The 25,129-nt window shown below is 36.2% G+C and overlaps 1 protein-coding gene across 1 annotated transcript in view; it reads right to left on the reverse strand.

Moving 5' to 3' along the window:
- The window catches only part of CC3H8orf34 (chromosome C3 C8orf34 homolog), a 405,008-nt gene that overhangs the window by 24,599 nt on the left and 355,280 nt on the right, over positions 1–25,129 (reverse strand). The window contains 2 exon segments of the mRNA XM_045454994.1: positions 5,015–5,108; positions 17,249–17,296. Coding sequence (XP_045310950.1) covers positions 5,015–5,108; positions 17,249–17,296 — 142 coding nt within the window.

The raw sequence follows: 25,129 nt of genomic DNA on the forward strand, positions 1-25,129 counted from the left end.
AACAAGGAAAAACAGCAGCAACAAACCCTGTCGGGGGAGGGTCTAACTTCCAGAGTAAGAACTTCCACATTATATTATATTAAGTATCCAGTTTGCAACAAACCAAAAAATTAGTGAGATGCTTTATAAATCATCATATCATACATGCCAATAAACATGAAACTGTGGCCCCTAAATAGGAAATAAAAGCAGTCCTGAAAAACTCCCTACAGAAGCCCAGATGATGGACTTACTCAGCAAAGACTTAACTACTATAAATATATTTGAAGGACTAAAATAAATCATGTTAAATAAAGGAAATTATGAGAATAAATTCTCACCAACTAAAGACTATTAATATAAAGGAAACAAATAGAAATTCTGGATTTAAAATGAAAACAAAAATCACTCCAGGGGCTGAGCAGTTGATTTGAGCTTGCATAAGAAAGAATCAAAGAACTTATGATAGGTCAATTGAGATCCAGTCTGAGGAACAGAAAAAAAAAAGAAGAAAAATGAACAGTTCCATCAAGTGTACCAAAATACATATAATCAGAGTCCCCAAAGGAGCAATGAGGAAAAACAGTCCGAAAAAATATTTGAAGAAATAATGGCTGAAACCTTCACACATCTGATGAAAATACTAATCTACATATCCAAGAAACTCCAGTAAGATAAAGTCAAAGATATCCACACTAACATATCACTCTATGAAAAGAGAAAGGCCATGGAAGAATCTTGAAAGCAGAGAGAAACAACACAGCATATACAAAGGATCTTCGATTTTGCTGGAGAGCTCATCTTAAGCAGGAGTCAATGTTTAAAACTTTGAGAGTTGTAAATGCCCCAGTTCTTGCATTTATACATGAGAAGATACGAATTCTAATAATGCTGCCCATTTTTTATTATATCTTTGGGTTCCTAACACTATACATAATTTAAATTTGGACCCAACCACCGACGTACAGACCTGAGATCTTCATTTCTGATGAACACATTTACATTTTTCATCCAAAGCCTAGAACAGATGGACAACTTCTTCCTGTTTTGCACAGTTGGAGAGTACAGGTATTTTGTTTCTGTTTCATACCTGTGGCAGTTCCCCCAGGTGTCAGGCTTTATTTATACAGTCCCCTCATACCAGCTACCCTGCCTTAGGCAGACCCAGTGCCAAATCACCAGTTGTTACAGCTATTAAGACCTCAGACTCCAGGGTCTAAAACCTGAATCCATATCTTAGGTCTCAACAAGTCACTCTTGCATTAGCACCTCTAACTCTGACTCTTATTTCTTTATTTTGGACATCTCTACTATTTCATTTGTTTGTTTGTTTCTTTTTCTTAGCTTGTTTGTTTGTTTCACCTTAGTTTTTCAGGTTTTAAAAGTTCACAACATAATTAGAAGGTACTGGCTGTGTTGGCGATAGCTATTTTATGACTTTATATCCATGTAGATAATGAATCTACCGACTGGATGGCCTGTACCTCAATTTTACTCCACATTTGTTCCATCAAATTTCAGCCTTCTTTCTCCATTCTCACATTTTACATCCAAACTTAACTTACGGATGGGAAAAGTAGCCTAGAGACATAAGGTCTAAAATCTAACAACACTATGGAAACAATTCACAACCCTCTGATTCATTGGACTTTTCATCCAGTAGTTCCCAATCTTTAGAATAATCGAGGTCTGCCTGAGGGGTTTATTAAAAATGCAGAATTCAGAGTCCCATGCAGAGATTCTGATTCAATATGTCTGAAGTGAAGCCCAGTAATATGAACACCAAACAGTATCCCAGTAGATTCAAATATCTGTGACATGAGTTATTAAAAATTTTTTTAATGTTTATTTTTGACAGAGAGAGAGAGAGAGAGAGAGAGAGAGAGAGAGAGAAAGCACGAGCCAGGGAGGGGCAGGGAGAGAGAGGGAGACACAGAATCTGAAGCAGGCTCCAGGCTCCGAGCTGTCAGCACAGAGCCTGACGCGGGGCTTCAACTCATGAACCACAAGATCATGACCTGAGCCAAAGTCAGACGCTCAACCGACTGAGCCGCCCAGGAGCCCCTGTGACATGAGTTATTTAGTGACTTCACCCTATAATCTGAGAGATTAAAAACAAACATACTTCTAACATGAGGTTTTTTAAATTGTGATTTATACCTTAAAAAAAAAGCAGAATAAAAAAATCTAATTAAGGTTTCTGTTTATCTTATTTACAATAGAAGTTTTTAAAGCTTCCCATTTAATTATTCAAGACATCTTTTCCTAAAAGGTGTTCTTTTATAAAACTTATTTCAGCTGTCTTATTTTTAAATGATGCAATAGGAAATATGCACTGCTACAAAGATCCTGACATTATTTGGAAACTTTCTGCCATGATAATTTTGTCTCAGGAGAAATGAGAAAATGCTATAAAACTACCTAGGTATAATTTATAGAAAGCTGAGTCAAGAAACAGGTGTTACTTTTGGAATGATGAATCTTGTCCTTTTCCTCACTCATAAATTTCTAATATACGAGCCTCTAGACTCTAAATCAGATATTGGGTTCATATGTATTTATGTCATTAATTCTCTTTCACTGAGGAAATCAAGAGGTAGATACATTACCTTGCCAGCTCTTTCACAAACCAAACGCGTTGAGTACAAGTACCAGTGGAGACGCTAGTGCCTCAGTGGCTTCATCTCACACTTGTCCCCGCACCTGAATGTTGGATGCTGCTCTTGAAAAGTATTTGCATCTCTGTGCTCGGAGCTTGGCTACAATGCTAGCTAGCATTCCACTTCCAGATGGCTCTTATTACTACCTAATTATTTTTAAACCCTGATTTTATTTCAAACAATTTACCATTGTCAAGGGTCACCTCCAAGTACAACATTGCTGAAATCAAATATTTTTGGTGCTAGGTCTATGGTTAGGAGAGTTCAGGAATGGCTTTTTTAAGAGTGATTGATAGACCATATGGCAAAAGCCATGGCTAAACTATAAATCCAATATTAAAATTTAAAAAGCTATAAATAATGTTTATTGCAAGTATCCAGTCACAATTATTATTTATTTTATTTGTTAAAATTTCCAACTGTCTTGATAAATGAATTAGAAAGTATCAAAGAAATATATTCACTCATTCATTCATCCTTCTGATAGTTATTGAGTTCTTATTATGTACCTCAATGTGGTAAAGAAAATAGATTCCTTCTCTCAAAGACTTCGCATCCAAGTGGAAGGGGAAATTATTGCAACTTACCAAAATCATGTGAAACTATATGCAGAAAGTCAATATGATTAGATGACAAGAGTTAAAGACAATTTGGGGGATTTTTATCTCCTTTGCATTATTAAGCTATTTTTTAGACTTAATATTGATTGGAGATACATGGATTTAAGGACAAAAAATAAGTCTAAATTTGCACATGGATTAAATAGACTCTTTTGATCAGCTGTGTTCTTTTAAGTTCCAGCTCATTGAAGCTATCGCCCGCTCATAAAATTAACACACTATCATCCTGCAAGGATGCTGTTCACCTTGACTTCCTCACTTCGGGCACCTGTGTGTTGACTCTAACAGTCAGAGCAAAATTATATACACTGTCTTTATACAACACACATTACCATGAAGGGTTTTTTTTAAACACAAAACTTATTAAGGCCTCAAGAGGATATGGTGAAAATGATCACCAATGTGATCCAAAGTGTAGAATGAGAGTTTATGTACATTTGAGTGAGTGGAGAGTAGACAGGGAGTATAACTGGGTTTGCATTTGTTTGCATAAAAGTTTGGGACCACTGTTAATGCTTTCCTACATGGGGGTATTCTCCTCTTTGCATCTCATGCTGCTTTTATCCTAGATCATTTCACTTAGGATCCCTTGCATTGAAGATCTTTAAAATAGTCTCTTTATTTTTGTATTAGGTTCAAGTACAGCCCACTTTCTGAGTCTCATCAGTTGTTTGTCTGAAGTAGGTGTACAGATTCCAATAGAATCTGTAAAATGTCACTGTGTTATTCACTGTGTTTCTGAATGTGCCAGCTGAGTGACACTTCTACTGTATGCCTGTTCTCACCTGAGCACTCTGCTCTTAATCCCTCTCCTGGATGTGTTTCCTCTGGCCACATAAGCTTACAGCTACAGAAGTGGGATAAGAATTTTTTTAAGGCCTTTTAACCCAGAAGAGTAATTTGCTAGATCCCCCTGGGTACAGGATTGTAATGTTAGCCATGTAACATATTGGTCTTTCTGGTAGCTATGGCATAGGGGAGTTGTTAATGAATCACTTCATACCAATTATCATGAGAGCTACGTTATCAATTACAATTTTTATTCCACCCTGCAGGCTATTGTTGATTTAAAAAAGTAAATTTGGATATGTTATTATTTTTTAAGTGATGTTATTTCCATATAGTCCAGACTCCGACCTCTCATCTGGATTGCTGAGCCCATATATCTGACAATGTCAGTAAACCCCTGGAAAGCACACACTGAGTCATGCCAAAGTGTAGTAATCCATTTTTTGTTATGATTATAACCTAGTGATTTAAATCAAGAGTTATATATTCTATAGGCTTTAAATATTGTGATACTATTATTTGTTTTGCGAACTTAGCAACGGTTTCTCTGTCCATGCACTTATTCATTTAACCAATAATGATAATCTCACATATAATAATGATGAGATGATCCCAACACACTTCAAAAGTGTTTGATAATCACAAGTTATCACTGCTATAATTCCACAATATTCAAAGAAGATTGACATTGCAAAACAGACATTCTGTGTTGGTCTTCAGGAAAAACAGTTCACTTCCTTTGAGGTGTTACATACTCTTCCTTGCAGGGTCAGCTTGTAGGACTCTGCACCACAATGAAAACATCACAGAATCAACATTTAACCTGAAGTAGAGCTCATCTTTACATGGTCTCCCTAAACAAGCCTGCATTTTTTGCAGATGTGTAATATTACGAACAGGAAATGCCTGCCTGTGGATTTCCTTTAGCTGAAGACAATTTGTCAGTAAACAGCCAGGTCTACTCACGTTTATCTTGTTCTGCTTCTACTCCTTCACTTTCTGTGTCACTTGGCAAGATCCACGGCTGATGAACTACTTGCAATTGCTTTAAAGATTCGTCCTGCCAAAGACAAATTTCATTCTGGATTAAACTCTAGATGCATATCACGAATACCAACATGGGTGAACATTTTAGTCTTATGAATTATATGTCCAAAAAAAGAAAGAGAGAGAGAGAGAAGAATTTCCTCACAACAGAGAAGAGTCCTAAGTTTAAATTCATTTTCATGTCAAAGACATGCCATTAACTCTGAACTAATTTTTTTATATTCCCCTTTTAATAAGATTTAATGTCTTAATAAGAAGAAATATCTAGACTCTGTTCCTTCCTGAATTAATATTTTTATGGAGATCTTGGCAATCATGCCTAGGAATATAACAATGAAATATTCAATATAAGATTGCACAAAATGTGCCTGTTTGCCATCAAAGTTTCAAACTCCTTTTAATGAGAATAAAGATTAGTAGGATTTAGAGAACATTCTCAACTTTACCTTTCAGTGCTACTTATTTCACTGTCTTCTTCCTCTTCTTACTTCCTTATTTTTGTCACTATATTTCCCATAATTCCTTCTTGCTCTATGCTTTCTTTCATTGCCCTCAACCAGACCCTCATCATCTCCCATCCTGACTGCAGTAATCACCATCTATGAGTTTTCTAGGGTCAAGTTTCATACCCTTCCTAATTCTCCCCACCAGTTTCCTGCCAGAGTGGGCTTTTTAAGATGTCATATGAGGTACCCGTTACCTTTCCGTAGTCCTTCAGTGGTTTCCCAATTCCCAGGATAAAATCTAAACTCAAAAGCCCCTCGTGATCCATCCTGGTCCACCCTGACGTACCACCACTTTCATCTCCAGCTCACCTCAGTTAACCCTTGCACTTCAGATAGAGTTAACAGGTAGCTCCTCAATTTTGTCACTGTCTGATATGCCAAGAGGTTTCACTTCCTGCCTAGAATACACTACATTTATTTATCTGTTTCAGACATTGACACTTCTCCCAGGGCTCAGATGTCCTCTCTACTGAAAGTCTTCCTCAGGGAAGACAGAACTACTCCTGTATTCTGCCGTGTGCCTAGTGTACCAACATAAAAATTACTGCATAGTAGTTGTCCTTTCTTATCCCCCTCCCTCAAAAATAATCTGGAAGGTCCCTAAGGACATGGATAACTTTGGTCACCTTTCAGTTTCAAATTTATTGAGCCATGAATTAAGAAAATCTTTTCAAACATATTTTGAAATTTTAAGACAAAATCAATACAACCTGTCGATTTACTCTCTTGATGACTCAAATTCATCCATCATCTCTCCCCTCTTTTAGTAATGTTTTTCTGTAACTTGAGGTATTTTGTTTATTTTGTTCAGACAAATACTATTAAGATAAAAATAAGGGCCCACAACTCCTGAAAGTGGATATTGCTATATATTAAATTTCCACTTTGCTTACAACAACTCCTGTATGAAAGAAACATCATATCTGCCCTCCCTTGATTATGGCAGTTAACTCTAGAGATGTTGAGTCCCAATCTAGAGTTTCAGAAAGTCACAATTTTTCTAGAGTTTGGGAGGGGGGGCAGGGGTTTGAATAGGTGAATCAGAGGAGATATTTTAAAGAAGTGAAACTATTCTGATATTATAATGATAAATACAAGACACTAGCATTTGTCAAAACCTATAGAACTTCACACAATAGAGTAAAACTTAGGGTATGCAAATGAAAAAAAATATTGTGGAGTTATTTCTACAGAGTGTATTGCAAGCCCTGGGAGGGGGAATGGGGTAATTGTTGAAACATCAGCAATGTTCTGGTCTCAAGGCTGTCGAATGCAATAGCACTATGAGAACACAGCCCCATGATCTCCCAGGAGCCAATCAGGGAACAGACCATTGTAATTGCCTAGCCGTCATTGAAACTGCACATCTTCCCTACATGCTTTCCCGTAAACACCAGATGTGTACTTGGTCTATGTCTGGAGGCTCTTTGTGTTTTCCTCCCATGCATTGACACTCTTTGATGTTTATACCTGGCGAACATGAAATAAAGACTATGTACAGTTTGCTGCTGCTGTTATTTCGCTGGCAGAGGCACCTTGCACATCCGCTTAGTCTGTCTGAGAACTTTCTTCAGTGCACAGCTACAAAAAATCAATTAGAGGTTGGAATATCCCAAGATGGAAAGCAAAACACTAACAAAGCATCTAGATGCATTACAGATGTATGAAATGTAACTGAAGGGGTGATGGAATAAGGTGCTAACCTAAGTAACTTTGAAAATGAATGGAGTCTGTAAAACCAAAACCAAAAAGAACTGTTCACAAATACTGTATACTAACTGATAAAGTTGTTTTCCATGTACATATAGGTTAACAAATCTGAAGCTACATATATTCTGGAATTGGACAATGAAGCAAATGGATAACAGATGCTGGGAGCCAAATTTCTCACTGCTGAAGTGGGAGTTTATAGAAAGCAAGGCTAGACTGATCCATGTATAATGTATTATTAGAGTTGGAGACGTCAGCATAAACTCATGTTGAGCTCACTACATATACAGAAGGCCAAATATCGAAATATTTATGAATATTGATATATACATGGATTACTATAGACACATATATCTCCCTACTCTGGCAGCTGAGAGGGCTTAGAAGCGATGACATCCCAATAGCAAAGAACACAGCTACCACCCATATCTTGGTTCCTAATACCATTCTCTAATGAAAGAACCAGAATTCTTGAAGAAATGACTGATTCTAGGACTGAGGCAGGAAAGATACAAGATAAGCCTGAAGCATCTTGTGGTGCCAGAAAGCAAGAAAGTGTTCACACATGTACGCACACACACACACACAAACACACACACACAATAATGGGAATATATTAAAGGGATAAAGGAGCCAAGTGAAAAATCTATTAATGGCAGAATCTAGGACAATTTATACCACAAAATAAATAAGATAGCATTGGGTTATTATGCAATATAAAATAAATATCTATGAATCCATTCTGACAAAAATAAATGTTTGACTAAATAAATTAATAGGTAAGAATAGATAAATACACCATGCAAAAGGATTTCAAATAATCTATATGGATTCTCTGCTCCTAAGGAGGTGGAGAATAACTTCCTAATCTGTAAGCGCATGCTATGGGTAGTGACTTTCTACCAGAGTGCAATATGGAAAGGAGGGCCAAAAGACTAACTTTACAGTGGAGAAACCTGACCAACACTATCTAAAGACAAGTGATTAAGGTGAATATCAATAGCAATAATTCATAGTATGTATATACCCTTGATAGGAGGTGATGAAATGGAATTTGACCTCTATGGTTTTCCTTCTCAAACACATCATCTCAGTGTAACCATGAGAAAAATATCACACAAATCTCAACTGAGAAACAATCAACAAAATATATGACCAGTACTCTTTAAAACTCTTACCATCATCAAACACAAGGAAAGTCTGAGAAATTGTCACAACCAAGAAAAGCCTAAAGATATCACTACTAAATGTAATATGATATCTTAGATGGGATCTTGGAATAGAAAAAAGACATTTGAAAAAAACTGAGGGTATTTGAGTAAAGTATGGATTTAGTTACTAATAATGTATCAGTATTGGTTTATTAATTGTGACAAATATATTAATACAAGGTATTAATGACAATTAAAACTGGGTGAGAGGTACATAGGAATCCTCTGAACTACCTTGTCAACAATTCTGTGAACCTAAAACTGCTCTAAAGTAAAAAGGTCTATTTAAAAATTAAAATAAGCAAAATAACATTTTTAAGTGATTTTCAATCTTGAAATAAAAGCAGTTTTTTTTTTTTAGTACCAACAACTTGAAAATAGTCTGTTAATCAGATGAAAACTTAAATTCCAGACAGTAGGTCCTAAGAGTTGTCATCAGAAGGAGAATATTTTTTTCCTTTTTATTGTATCTATATGAGACGATGGATGTTAACTCAACCTATTGCGGTCATCATTTCATAATATATATAAATCAAGCCATCATGCTGTATGCCTTAAACTTAAACAGGATGCATGTCAATTACTTCTCAATAAAACTGGAAAAAATAAAAACAAAACTTATATTGCTATAACATAAGAGATGGGCTTTGCACTGAAAAGTCCTTGCCTCAGGGTTGAGAGTCTCAGTCTTTGACCATAGTTAATTTAGAACATGTCACTTCTCTTCTTTGGATGGAATGGAGTAGACGAAAATACTAGATAAGATGACCTCTATTATTTCACAAGTGGTAAATTGCTGGGTCTAGATTCTTTAGACAGCCAGCAGATTGTGAGAGGCACTAGATGAACTACTGTAAGGAAAGCTGGCAAAGAAAAAAATAAAGATAGTTAATCCTGAAATATACACTTTAGGTGTAAATTAGTGTTTATTTTTGGAATTTAACTTATTTTTTGTTCAATTTTCTCAATTATTGGATCTGGTTTTGCAGGGCCATACCTTAAGAAACAGCATAAATGAAAAAAAAAAGTCTTGGATTTAAAACTTCATAACAGTATACAGGACAGCAGAAATATAATTTCAGAAATTTTTGTGTAATAGAGAGGGAACTCGCATCCCTGCAAACAACCAAAAATAGAACACACAATCTCTGATGTTTAAGAAAGAACTATGAAAAATACCCTTTTGGCTTTGTAAGGTAAAATCAAAATGGCTAAATCTTACTCATTTAAAACATAAAATTTTAAAGTGACCATGAAAAAATATTTTCAGTTAAAAAAGCATTTCGGTTATTTACCTTTTGGTTCCAAATACTAAAACCTGCTTTCATAAGAAAAGACATAGCTAATAAGTCAATTGTGTTACTTTTTCCCATAATAGTTCAGAATATTAAGCAATCCTACTGATTGGTTTCCAGATTTAATGGCTTTACTCCTGAAAAGATAATAAACATTCAGTTATCCTTTGTTTATTGTAAATTATATAAAGTAAAAATGGAACATTAGCTCAGTAAAACATGTAGTTTGGGAAGAACTCTAAAATGGTAAGTTTTTGGAATCGTAGAGATAGTACAAACATTACTATTAATAGATCATTTAAATGTTTTACTTTGGTTTTCCCTAAAATAGGGTTTAATAATATTAATGCACCTGTTTGCTTTATCCATGTCAACAGGAAATACTATGTATGTTCAAACTAAAACCCATCAGACTTTTTGAGGGGAACAAGAAGCTGAAATCTTGAACATTTCTAAAAACAGGAGCTGATATGTTCTGTGCCAACTTGTTCAACAATTTTTCTAGAGGAATATTAAACTATGTCTCAACCATAGTACAAACTGTTTCATACACCCAAGAGCAAGTTCTGGGGTTGCTTTTAGAAGAAATGCCATTCATCCTTTTTCTAAAACACTTTCACCGTAAGTATGTAAACACCCAGGGACTAGGAGTGCTGAGGAATGGTGATATGCATCACATGGAAACCGGCTGCCAGCCGTATGTCAGCATATCATTGTATCTGCCAACAGAGGAAGTGCTTTATAAACTTCAGCAGTAGTATTATTCCACATGGATAGCCTATTTTTGGATTCTCTAAATGCAATCAATCAGTGATTTATGTCATCTGTGGCCATGGAAGTTCAGTATGTTTGGAGGAAAAAAAAATGCTCTTTTGCTTAAACTTTCCCATTGTATACTCCAATCCTGAGACAACTGAATATCCCTCTTCCTTTGGATAAATATGAAAACAATGCACAAAACATCAGCTTCTATCTTCCAAAAAGGATTAATCGCTTTCATTTTTACTTCTATAACCATAGGATCCACATAAAATAAAAATCCCGGAAGCATGTTGCATGTAAAGTGAAACAAAATTACCCTCCTCTTCAGGTACATTTAATAGACTGCTCTCTCTGACACAGAATTAATTCTACACTTCCATTGACACAAATTTCTCCATTTATAACTTACATACGTAAATTAATACAAGCATACCTCATTTTATTGTGCTTCCCAGATATTGTGTTTTTCACAAATGGAAGGTTTGTGGTAAGCCTGTGTGCAACAAGTCTATCAGTGCCGTTTCCCCAACAGCATTTGCTCACTTTATGTCTGTCACATTTTGCTAATTCTCTCAATATTTCAAACTTTTTCATTAATATTTTACTTGTTATGGAGATCTGTGATCAGTGACTATGACTTGCTGATGGTTAGCATTTTTGAGCAATAAAATGTTTTTAAATTAAAGTGTATACTTTTAAAAGATATAATCATATTGCACATTTTATAGACAATACAGCATAAACAAAATTTTTATATGCATTGCGGAAGCAAAAAATTCATTGACCAGCTTTATTGCAATATTTGCTTTACTGTAGTGGTCTGGACCTGAACCCACAATATCACCAAAGTATGGCAGTAAAGTTTGAAAGTACCTTTCTTTTTGTATTTGTTAATGAAATGTCTTGTATTCTCAGACTGAGATCCATGATTTTTTAGTAAATTATACTTTTACAGCCCATTTCTTTTGGGAATTGTAAAAGGTCCATTAAAACCTAAGAAGAGGGAAGTAATAAGTTTCGGAAGCTATAAGTTTGAACTCATAGAATTTGGGAAAAGAAAACAGGAAAAAGCAATGATGAAGTTAGAAAAATACGGTATATTGTGAAAAACGTTACAAAATAGATGCAAGGTGCTAAAATAAATTTATGTGACAAATTTGCTATACTACACTGTGCACTGGGATCACGCTCCATTTTATGTCCTAATTCATGCCATTTGGTGACATTTCTCTGCAAGGAAATTATGGGATAAAATTGTAAGGTTTTGAAATGGACGAGAGATTACTGAGTACAGACAATGGAAAATAAATCATTTTTTCCTAGCATGTCCTTCTAGTTCCTGATTCGGTGGAGGTTCTGAGTCTTTCATGGACTTTTCATGGACATTGTTTATAGAAATTGCCAGTACTGCAAATGATTCTAGCCCATACATTGTATCCATTTGAACGTGATTGGTTGGTACCGTACAGATATTGGTCAGTTTTCCCAGTTTTTCCATCTCTTTATAACTTCAGCATTTCCTATTTGACCGTATATCTGAGGGTTTAACCGTCCTTTGAACTGGTTGTAACACTTTACTGGTCCCCTTACTAATTAATGAGTTGAGTAAGTGTTTGATATGTGTTCATTTTATACCTGTATGAAAACCAGCATTAAGACTTTAAAAAAAAAAAAAAACAAAAACATTGTAGCAACGTGGATGGAACTGGAGAGTGTGATGCTAAGTGAAATAAGTCATACAGAGAAAGACAGATACCATATGTTTTCACTCTTATGTGGATCCTGAGAAACTTAACAGAAACCCATGGAGGAGGGGGAAGGAAAAAAAAAAAAAAAGAGGCTAGAGAGGGAGGGAGCCAAAGTATAAGAGACTCTTAAAAACTGAGAACAAACTGAGGGTTGATGGGGGGTGGGAGGGAGGGGAGGGTGGGCGATGGGTATTGAGGAGGGCACCTTTTGGGATGGGCACTGGGTGTTGTATGGAAACCAATTTGGCAATAAATTTCATATATTGAAAAAAAATAAAAAAAAATAAAAAACAAAAACAAGTTATCCTTTAACAACATGTATCAGTTCTAAATGAATGTCAAAGACAAAATAGGGTTTCCTTGAAAAAAATTGTTTCCTCCTTTCTTAAGTGAATGAAACTATGTCACTAAGTAATAATATTGGTTTTTGAAAAGTGAATCCCCGTGCATGATAAAAAGTAAATTGTATCTTATCTATGACAGGATAATGGCATGCACTTTCCACGGAAGTGTAGTTGGAACTTCATGACAGTCGCCATCACGCAATAGTACAACTCGGAGAACAAGACGGGCCAAAACAGGCATGAGAAGTGATTTTAAGATACTGTGTTGCATAGAATCGGCCTCCTTTCCGGTTCAGATCGTAGAGCTGGCAAAACCAACCTCCACAGATTTGGAAAAGGGCCTGCCTGCTCTCCATGCTTTTTTTCCTGTCTGACACCCTTAGCAATTGCCAGTCTGCCATTTGACACCTTGAGTTAGTTCACACTCCTGTGTGTGTTGCCTCCGGCCTTCACCAGCTAGCTTCCTGCAGACGTGAGGAGCTGCTCTAAATTGCTCTTTACAAAGTTTCAGAAAATCATTAACTTCAGTCTTTAGTTCTTTATAGCTTCTCACCCATTTAGGTTGACAATACTTTTCTGATGCATATGCATTTAAATTAATAAATCTCTCATGATTAGGGGATTTGTAAGCAGTGCACTATGCTACTTTCCAATTATTCATATGGGAAATGTGATGTTTTATTTTTATTTATTTATTTATTTATTTATTTATTAAATATATGAAATTTATTGCCAAATTGGTTTCTATACAACACCCAGTGCTCATCCCAACAGGTGCCCTCCTCAATACCCATCACCCACCCTCCCTCCCTCCCACCCCCCATCAACCCTCAGTTTGTTCTCAGTTTTTAAGAGTCTCTTACACTTTGGCTCTCTCCCACTCTAACCTCTCTTTTTTTTTTTTTCCTTCCCCTCCCCCATGGGTTCCTGTTAAGTTTCTCAGGATCCACATAAGAGTGAACACATAGGGGGAATGTGATGTTTTAAACACATTAGCTTTTCTGTAAAAAGTGTGACAATGAAGATTTGGAAGCAGTTGATTTTGATAAGTTGTTTCAAATTCTATACATTTTTTGAATAACTGTTAATATTATTTCAAAACTGAAATTTCTGCCACTTGAAATTCTTATTCCTACCTGTGTTACCAAGTGTTTTACAAGTGAAGAACACATAATTTCTTTAAAAATTTTGACCATAGGAATGATTTTGAAGATTAGGAAAAGTAGACTATTTAAAAATATCTCATTTTATATTTGCTCAAAAATACAAATCCTATTCTGGAAAAATAACATATTAAACACCAAAAAATGTTGCATGGAAATTCCATTTTACTTTTGCTTGTAGAAGAGACCATATTGTCTCTTTAGTTCGATTTAGGTTTAAACAATATTGACTTAGTGTCATGTGGTTATAATTTTGTCTAATTATAAGACTCAATTTTAAAAAAAGCAGACTTTGATCTGCAAAAAGTTGTCCAAACTTTAACAAGAAATGCTAGATATATTTAAAAATGTAAACACTGTGGTTATTCGAGTTTTAGTGTATATACTAAATAAAAGCAAATGTTTGCTAGCCCAGTTTTAACTTCAATGCTTCTAACGTTTATAAAAAATTGTTCCTTATCGTTTGTGACTCTACTAAGAAACAGAAAGAGAACAAACGTGAAAAAAGAGTAGACGTGAGAGAAAAAAATTATCATTTTATGGCTCACATTCTCAACATGCTCTCCATGGAGAAGAATTTGAGTATATATTTCCTAGAGACCAAATGAATTAATGTCTACAAAAAGAAATGAACTAGTAATAAGTTAAGAGCTCACTAATTAAGATCATACTTAGATGGGGCACCTGGGTGGCTCAGTCGGTTGAGCGTCCGACTTCGGCTCAGGTCATGATCTCATGGTTTGTGAGTTCAAGCTCTGTGTCCATCTCTGTGCTGACAGCTCAGAGAGCCTGCTTGGAATTCTCTGTCTCCCTCTCTCTCTGCCCCTCCCCCACTGGTACATACACACACACTCTCTCTCTCTCTCTCAATAAATAAATAAACAAACTCTGGGGGACACAAGGGTGGCTCATTCATTTGAGCGTCTGACTTCAGCTCAGGTCATGATCTCGTGGTCTGTGACTTCAAGCCCCACGTCGGGCTCTGTGCTGACAGCTCGGAACCTGGAATCTGCTTCAGATTCTGTGTCTCCCTCTCTCTCTGCTCCTCCCCTGCTCACACTCTGTCTCTCTCTCAAAAATAAATGAAAGATTAAAAAAAAAAGTTTTAAAGATCACACTTAGAGTTTTATTGTAAAGAATGATCACATGTTGGTTTAAAAAAGAGCTTAAATCTAAATATCAAACAATATTAGATGAAACCACTACGTCAGAGCACCTGGGTGACAAGTTGGTTGGATGTCCAACTCTTGATTTCAGCTCAGGTGATGATCCCAGGGTCTTAGGATTGAACCCCACATTGGGTTCTGTGCTGAGCATGTAGCCTGCTTGGGATTCTCTCTCTCTTCCTCTGTCCCTCTCCTCTGCTTGCACTCTTTCTCTCTCCCTCTCTCTCTCCCTCTCTAAAAATAAAAACAAAAAACAAAACAAAACAAAAACAAAACACAAAAAAGCTATGTGATACTGAGCTCCTAAAAAAACGCTTATGGGCATACACATACTTATAAATTCAAACTGAGAATCGGTAACGAATCTCATAAGCTGGGGAGATTTTATAGCCCTAGTCAACCAAAAATATTGTTCTTGAGAGTAAATGAATAAACAAAGCTCATAAATGTATTAATAAAATTTTCCTCTTTACCCGTATTATACAAAATTGAAGGGTTTGCATGATGTATGTAGTTACTCTCTAGCAATAACATGGAAAGAACACTTTAGGGCAGTGTTTCTCAAACTCTAGGGTGCTTCGAATCACATGAGGATCTTGTTAGAATACAGATTTTGATTCTTTGGATCTGGTGTGATTTTGCATATCTTACAAGCCCCCAGGTGTTGTCTGTGTTGCTAGTCAGAGGACCACACCGAGAAGCAATGCCCTGCCAGAACCTCCAACAAAATGGCACAAATCCTCAACCTTGTTATCACATTAAGCATTTATAATCGTGTAGAACATGTATGCTTAGATTGCACATAAGGATCTTTTTCTCGGATGGGAACTGCACAAATTAAAGTTCCATTATCTTGTATGCGGCCCATTTCCTGTACTGGCACCTCAATTTTCTTCTTCCTCCAACAGCGCTAGACTGGTGCAGGACACATTACAAAGGGTATCAGGCACCCCTCTTGTAGAGGTGGCCCACCATCCCAGGCCCACCAAGTAGGCCACCACCAAGTAGGGAATGCTGAGCCAAGAGCTTTAGCAACCACAGAATCCTAAAGAGAAATTCTACTTGGGTACACACTGAAAATAGTGTCTGCCTCTCTTTGGCAATATTAATGGTTTTAATGTATTCTAGTCAATCTCTGCATCAAATTCATTAAACTGAAATTTAAAGTTGGTACTCTAACCCTCCGATTTTTTGCACCATATATTTTGATTTTTCTAACCTGAACCCAGACAACCAACCTGGTCTTTTCCTTTCGTTATCTCTTCTCCAGGTGCCTTTGGCAAAACTTCAATCAGCTCCAAGCTTGCAAACCAGAGATGTTAGAGACTTAAAGGGGTGCTATATACTCTCATTTTCTTCTCCGAGTGGTATTTGGAAGCAAGTGTGAGTTTAAGTATGGGTACACTGTTCTGAGGAAGTTTTGAGTGGCACATTCAGTAGGCCACTCAAACTGGATCTTAAATGGATGCATGTGTGCAAGAATAAAATATTTAGAGATAAAGATATTCTATCTTTCTGAGGAGCAATATTCAAACCAAATATTTGCTACTTCTTTGACATCATCACCAGATTATTTCCCAGTCCCCTTCACCTACAACAGATTCAGATAGCTAATTTAGTGACCGCTATGGTTTGGCTTCAGATCAAGTCTTGTGGATTCTATCCACGGGTTTATCAGCAAGTTCCCAAATACCATTTGTAGACAGTCCAAAGACATGTCCTGTGACACAGAGCATGCTTGGATATCTCCAAACTAAATCCAGACATCTAAATGGTTTTCCAACAAAAATCTACCATATATCTTATTTGTCAAGACAGCACTTTGCTTAATGGCTTGTACAAGTAATGTCCTTGATGAACATTTATCACAGGAACGAACACCAATTTGGTACAGATTGTTCTTTTCATAAGAGCAATGATCATGTCTTATTATTTTGTGCACGTGTTTCTCATTTTTTAGGATATCAACAAATGTTTGTGAGTGAAAATATATGATAGCCCTAGGCCTGTGCAGTTGTACACATCATTTTCAGGATGACTAAATTATTATAAGGTATCCCTCTATCAACAAGGAAAAAAAAACAACATTTTTGATGAAATATTATTTATCATCCTGTTTTGTTGGGCATGACCAGTGTGACTGGGTATAGACTGGAAACTGTAGAGCAGATCAAGAAAACCCAAGCGAAATTCGTCCTATATGATAGACTGATTTCAGACTATGTTACAAGGCTAACTTAAAACTCACTTCTTCCAGGTAGTTTTTCAGTGACTGTCCTCCACTGGAGGCTTCTCCCTAGAGGCAAAGAGGAATAGAAGTTGAAAAAGTCAGGGGAAGGAGAAAAAAAGAACGATAGAAGATGAATCATGAAGAGTATTGAAACCTGGGAATAACACCAAATCCTTACTATGCTCCCACCATCCTGTTTGGGGTTGTCAGTCTGGTGACTTTCTCCTCGGAAGGAGATCATTTTTTCGAGGCAACCATATTTCTTTTAAGTGGATTTTAAGTCACATAAATGAATAACCACCTGGAATAGCTAACTAAAACTTAGGACAGAATGCTAAATGAGATCCATAAAATTTTGTTACTAATTTTATAAATATGTTAGTTTAAGAAAAAGGTCACTAATTCTGTATTCTATAAATCTGTATGAAGATCTAACACATGGACTTCAAAATATTTTATGGAGAGAGTATAGCTCATTAACCTGTCTTTCCCCAGTGTTTATATGCAGCCTTTCTTTCTCACCTTGCTTGTACATTATTAGTAAATTCTCCATTATTTGTGCTTTTCACGAGACCTTTATCAGCCACTCGTAATCACTGAGATTTAAATCACAGAAATTTAACATCAAATTAAACATACATCCCAAATCCATCTAAACATTGGTGGTCAAAATTGTCAAACAACTCATTAGTTTGGATAAGTTATATTTTTTATACTACATGGCCAGAGACATTTGGAAATAAATCCCGAGATATCATGAAATGATAAATTCTAGGAGAACATGTGTGTTTAAAGGATAACTAAATACGTGTGAATAAAGCTTACATTTGTTCCAAACTTTTGGAGGACATTCTTTTTAACACTTCAAAGATTCTCCATATATTATCTCATTTAATTGGTTTTCCACTACAACCGGAGGGCAAGACATCCTCTGTGAATCTGATGAATAAAGAAACTAAAGCCTGAGGGGCTCAGGGAAATGCTTAAATTCAAGTGGCTAGGTATGGGCAAAGCTCTGCTGGGACCAGATTCAACTCTGACATTCCTTTCCCTCACTGAAATGAAAAGTTTGAAACATAAAAAATTAAATGTACCTTATTTTTTAAAACTTGTGGTGTATACTCCAAAGCACTTTGAGCGAGTTAAAAAAAAAAAAAAAAAAGAATGCTCATTTCAAAACAAAAATTAAGCTAGAGCGAGTTAAAAAAAAAAAAAGAATGCTCATTTCAAAACAAAAGTTAAGCTAGAAATAAAGTATTGGTTTCCTTAAGCGCTTAGAAATCACAGATGTATAATATTTTCCCCCCCAAATCATGGTTTCCACTAGTGAAAAATTAGTATGCTGTAGTTTAACTGTTTCCAAATGCTTCCAAGCTTGTGGGATTTTCAACGGATATGACAGCCAAAGAGATAGGACAGTTATATTTACTTAAGCTAAAATATAAACTATTAGAAAAAATCAAATCCATATAAAACCCCCAAACTGTGAGGAATTTAACTCAAAACATATGGAGGAGGCTGGAAATTTTCTTCAGATAAACTGCTTTTTCTAGTTGGATTTGCTATACTATCTCCCTTTATTTGGATAATTTGTGGAGAGGGAATACAGCAGGATCTTCCAATTTGGCTCTTCCTTGTGACAGAACTAGTCCTTTGTGTACTAGTAATCCCTTCCCCGTCTCCTGGGTTGCCCGGGGTAAGAAGATAGCGAGGCAAACTGCAGTTGGTAAAGATCTGCTTTCTGGAGGGGCCGGCGTTGGAGACCTGCCTGGCCGGCCTCTGAACATCTGAGGGCTAACAGTGAGGCGCTCCAGGGCCGCCCCCGGGCACTCGCTGAAGAGGCTATTTGTTTCCTTGGAGCTAGACTGCAATGGTTTTCCCAATTCATCTGGACACTTGCAGTCTTATGCTAAGACCTGCTAATGACTGAGGGTTTTCTTGATGGTCAGATGTAACCAAAGCACTGTGTAGGCTACACGGCTTTCTTGAACAGGCTTGCTTCTTCCCACAGTGTCAGGTCCTTTTCAATACCTATACCATAGAAGAGGAGAAACCCACACAACATCATTCGTTTGAAAGGCCACACAGACTGGAGTTTGGCTGTAGCTACCGTTCATAAATCACTGACATTGGTGGCACTGATGAATGAGGAGCATGAAGTAAAAAGACCACCGGAGGAAAATACAGAGGAAACAAACACTGCATAGAGCATTACAAATTTGGCATAGGGCCGAATGCACAAAACAAAGAACAAAATGTCAGGATCTCTGATCTTAGGGTCAGAATAGATGGCACCAATCAAAAGGCTTGATTCAATATGTCAGTCTCAGGTTCCCCATTTCTAACCTGGGACTGTTGAAATGCTGACCTTTCCTCCTTCCCCCCGCTGGGGGCGCTAATGAAATAAAATCCCTTTCAAAGCAGAAAGCTGTCAACTTCAGTCATCCTTTTCTAAATTTAAAAGAACTGGCATTTTAAATATCAAGTCTCTCTAACAATATAATATTTTGATAATCACCCGGAAGTAAATAAAAATTACCCAAATGCAAAATCGCTTGAAAAACAGAGAAGAAAAGGGATACAAGGCACATAGCGGGGTGCGGAGGAGGGAAAGAGCAGAATACGTGGAAACTATGCCAGACGGAAAGAAAAGAAAAGAAAAGAAAAGAAAAGAAAAGAAAAGAAAAGGGAAGGGAAGGGAAGGGAAGGGAAGGGAAGGGAAGGGAAGAGAAGAGAAGAGAAGAGAAGAGAAGAGAAGAGAAGAGAAGAGAAGAAAATGTACTTCCTGAAATGTGGTTTCACTCATGAATCTTAATATAACCACACTTGAGATGAAAAATGTTTTAAACGTGAATTATAAAATATATTATAAACTCAGAGAAAGAGAAAATAAAGACTGATATGATTACAGTTTACCATTTGGCATGGGATTATGACTATTAGAGATGAAGGCTCTTGTTGCTCCTTTAGTTATTTTCCAGCTAAGGAAATATTCTCAGTGAGAGGGAATATACTAGAGACAGAGCTAGGACTAGGCCCACACTCTCCTGAATTCAATACCGTCTTTCACTATACCAGGCTTCTCTTATTTAAGTGTTTATTTATTTTGAGAGAGAGAGGGCGTGCATGCAAACGGTTGGGGGTGGGGGGTTGGGGAGGAGGAGCTGTCAGCACAGAGCCTGATGTGGGGCTTGAACTCACAAAATGTGAGACCATGACCTGACCCAAAATCAAGAGTCAGACGGTCATCCGACTGAGCCACCCAGGCACTCCATGCTTGTCTTATTTAAATCAGTATTTTCTATTCATCTCTTACAAATCCTTATGTAAAATGCATATAGACTTGCATTTTTCCATAGAATATACTTATTCACAAATCTTTTACGTCTAAGGCCTCTGGTATGAATTTCTTCCAAAGAAAGTTTCATGCGACCCCTACTTCCACCAGAATGCTCTTTCTTCCCACCTTTCAACTGAAATTAAACAATAATCTTAACATAGACAGCACCCTCTTAAGAAGAACGCATAGAAGAATGCGAGCTTGATAGGAATGGCCAAGGCATATCTGAACCTAAGGGACTAATAAAACTTCACCCATTATTTATTCCACAAGTATTTATTAAGCACTTATCGCATGCCACATACTGTGCTAGGTGTGGGGACAAAGAGGTGAACAATCCCTAACATAAAAGAACTACCGTAGTAAGAACAAATCCTACCCTAAAAAGTTTACCTTGAGAAAACAGTTATGAGAATATAAAACAAATGTTACTCGACATCGGCAAGCCCACGGTGCTACAGTAAAAAAATACGGGGAAAGGGCTCCTAGTGTTCCATTTATTCAACAAGCAGGTATTGACAACTCTCATGTCCTAGAAGCTGTTAGAGCCACTGTATGTATGTGATCGAAAAGACAAAGTAGAGGAATTAAAACTCGAGGAAATTATTTTTAATCTTAGTCTTAAAGACTTAGTTAGCCAGATGAAGGGGCTGAATAACGAGAAGAGCTCATACGAGGCAGAAGGAAAATTTTGTGCAAGACCCCAGACACAATATAGCAAATATATGAAACCACAAATATTTCAATTAAGAGCACCAATTATACTATGCACATAAATGTGTATTGTATTTTTAGATATAGAGATATTAACATCATGCATTATTTCCTAATTCTATACTATAATTTCCTGTAATATAGCTGTTGACATGATGGTTATATGTTGTGTTTTCTAACTGCATTATTATACAGCATTGCCGACTTTGTGGCAGATGTTATAGAAATTGAAGTTCAGCTTTCCAAACTCTAGCAAACTCTATAGGCAGCAATTACCACTGATGTCCAAGAGAATAGGCAGTGATCTATTTTCAATTAGTAAAAAGCTGGGTGCAGTAGTTTGTAACTCAGAACTTTTGGAAAGCTCAAAAGTCTTTCAAATCGTGGATGTTGTCAATAAATGGTTACACTTATTTGCAGACCATGCATATTAACAAGTGCTGTTTCTAATTGGCCTCAATGTCTTTTCATATTAAGTTAAAATTTTTCTGAAAACTTATCCACGATCTTGGGAATAAATGTTGCAATAATGCAGAAGTACAGACACCTCTCTTTTCTGAAAATAGCACATTTATCCTTACTGCCTTAGCATTTCTAAGAGCTAAAAAACAGTGACATTTTGAAATAAGATGTTATGATTCACTCTGCCTTCAAGTTCCCCTGAAGCAGCTTATGTTTGTACTAGGAACCAGCAATCTAAGTCATGATCAGAAGCCAAATTTGTACCCTCACAAAGGACAAATACCATTCAATCCCTAAGCACATAACTGACAGTTAAATTAAAATGAAAACGATTTACATGTTTCTTCCAATTTTTTCATGTTAAGCTAAATAAGTCCTTTATGGTAATGCCCTTGCCTTAGAGACTCACCTTAAAAGAATGAAAAAGGGCAGCAGCAATTATGGGATTAATAATTGTCACCAATAGTGTTAAATTTTAAATTACTTAAGGCATTTTAGCGTTCCTTCTTATTTTCTGAAAAATAACTTTTGCTGTTGCAAAAAAAAATGTTTTTTTCCTTTAATCCCACGTAAAACAAAAAAGGAGGGCAGTGTAAAGCTAATAATGAGAGGCTTCCTGTTTGGGAGAGTGCTAACTTTTATTCGTGGATATTGGAGAAGAGACAGAATGAAAGGGTGGGGCTATGTGGATGCTAGTGTTAATGATATTTAATTACGTTGACTTATAGAATAGATAGAGATACATATTATTGGTCAATTGATTTTTAGAAAACTCCATTTGACCTTGAACTATTCATTGTACTATTTATGTGTGTCTTTTCTGATGTGTTGACTGATTTACCATATCAATAATTAATAGTTTCACTATTATCATTGCAGAAAGTAGTAGTCATTTATTCCTCTAAAATGGTTTAATGTGCCAAAACAGCAAACTATCAGCCGTAATATCCTGGAGAGTCAACTTTTCTTCTGAAGCAGAGTTTCTTCATACATAAAGTATGGACAACAGAACCACATGGTTGTGTTTCATATGAGATGGTGAATGTGTAAGAGTATGGAAAATTTCCACTGTAAAGTGCAATATTATTATTTTGTAAATGCCTGTATCACCACTGATCTCACACCTATTGGTTTTCCTGCTTCCTACCCTGGCCCCACTACTCAAATTTCTATGTGCTCCTTTGACACTATGATATCTTTATCAAAACACCTGTCACATTCTACTATAATCCTGGTTACTTGCTCAATCTTTCCCTTTTAACTCTAAGTTGCTGGATGGCAAAAATTATTTTTATTAATTTTTGCCTCCCATGTCCTGGTAAAAGTCCTGGTAAAATGTTTAGAGAATGAATGAATAACCAGACAAACAATCAATTTGTAGATTTTACATAGCTCTGGATCCTATACAAGTCAAAATTTATAAATAGTGGGATAAAAGAACTCAGTCACTTTTATTTATTCAAAAAAAAATTTAATGTTTATACATTTTTGAGAGAGAGACAAAGGGAGTGCAAGCCAGGGAGGGGAAGAGAAAGAGGGAGACAGAAGATCTGAAGTGGACTCTGTACTGACAGCAGAGAGCCCGATATGGAGCTCAAACTCAGGGACTGTGAGATAATGACCTGAGCTGAATTTGGACACTTAACCGACTGAGCCACGCAGGGGCCTGGCCCTTAAGTCACTTTTAAAATCAGTGAATTATTGAATTTTTAAAATCAGTGAAATATTATTGAATGCTTGTGCAACAAACCCACTGAAGAAGTTGCTGATCATAGGATTTGTTAGTAGTTACTGAATAAAATTTCCACCTTGAAATATGAAAAATATGTATTAGTAAGTATATTTTAATCATTTCTTGGCAATCTACTGCTATGAACAATTATTTTCATAATAATGAAAAATGGAAATGTTCCAAATTGGCCTTTTATTTCTATTTATTATTTATTTTTTTAATTAATTTTATTTTGTTTATTTATTTTTGAGAGAGACCAAGACAGCATGAGCAGGGGAGGGACAGACAGAGAGAGGGAGACAGAGAACCCCAAGCAGGCCCCATGGTGTCAGCACAGAGCCCGATGCAGGGCTCAAACTCACAAAACCGTGAGACGAAACCAAGAGTTGGACGCTTAACAGACTGAGCCACCCACGTGCCCCTAAAATTGGCCTTTTAAAAAATATGAAGAGATACAGAATTAAAGAAAGAGAAGTTTTTTAAAAACTTTGAGAGGTAAAGACTAAAATAGAAGGGGCACAAGATGAAGCAAGCACAAAAGACAACACCTTAAGAGAACCAGAAGGTTAAAAAAAAAAAAAAGAGGCAAAAACAATGTTTAAGGGAAATTTTTTTAATCAAAAAGAAATTAATAAAGGAATTTTTTTAAAGTATTTTAGTGAAAGTGATATATGTTGAAGATAAGTAGAAGGGGAAACAAAGTTGACCCTTGAACACTGCAGGGGTTAACGGTTATAACCCAGTTTCATGCCAGTTGAAAATCCATGTATAACTTTTGACTCACCCATAACTTAACTACTAAGAGCCTACTGTTGACCAGAACCCTTGCCAGGAACATAAATAGTCAATTAACACACATTTTACATATGATATGTATTATATGCTGTATTCTTACAATAAAGTAAGCTAGAGAAAAGAAAGTGTTATTAAGAAAGTGGAAAGGAAGAGAAAAACATTTACAGTACTGTACTGTGCTTATGGGGAAAAAAAAAGCCCTATATAACTGGCCCTACACAGTTCAAACCTATGTTGTGCAAAGCTCAACAGTATATGGATAATAGAAGACTGTAAAGAAGAAAACAAAAGCAAGGGAAGAGAATAGATACAAAAAATTATAATTCCAGGAAACCTCCCTGAAATAATAATAATACATTCCATATTGCACTGCATGCCTGACAATAATTAGCCAGAAAGACTGACGACCACAAGACCAATTCTAGCAAATTTATTGTATTTTAAAGAAAAAGAAAAAAAAATACTTTGGGCATTTAGAAAAACAGCTCACATGACTTATAAGGGGAAAATATTTAGATTATCATTAGATTTTAACAGCAGCGATTTATGCCAGTAGAAAATGAATTAATATATTTAAGATACCGAAGGAAAGAAAATGTGAGCCCAGTTAACTAGTGGAGAATGACCTTCAAAAAACCAAAATGCTTACATGTAAGAACAGATGGTGGGTATTGACTACAGAGTCACCTGTCCTGAGGCCACACGGCAGTTTGAAAGGGGAGTATATACATAGGGTACATACTCTGACAATGTGGATTTTGTGCAACTATTAAAAAATTGGGAGAGAATAGAGAAAGCAAATGCAATTTTTTTTTTTAGTTTTCAGTATTTATATTGGTAGATGCATTGGCATTTT

Source organism: Leopardus geoffroyi, chromosome C3 (assembly GCF_018350155.1).
Source record: "Leopardus geoffroyi isolate Oge1 chromosome C3, O.geoffroyi_Oge1_pat1.0, whole genome shotgun sequence".
In the NCBI taxonomy this organism is placed as follows: domain Eukaryota; kingdom Metazoa; phylum Chordata; class Mammalia; order Carnivora; family Felidae; genus Leopardus; species Leopardus geoffroyi.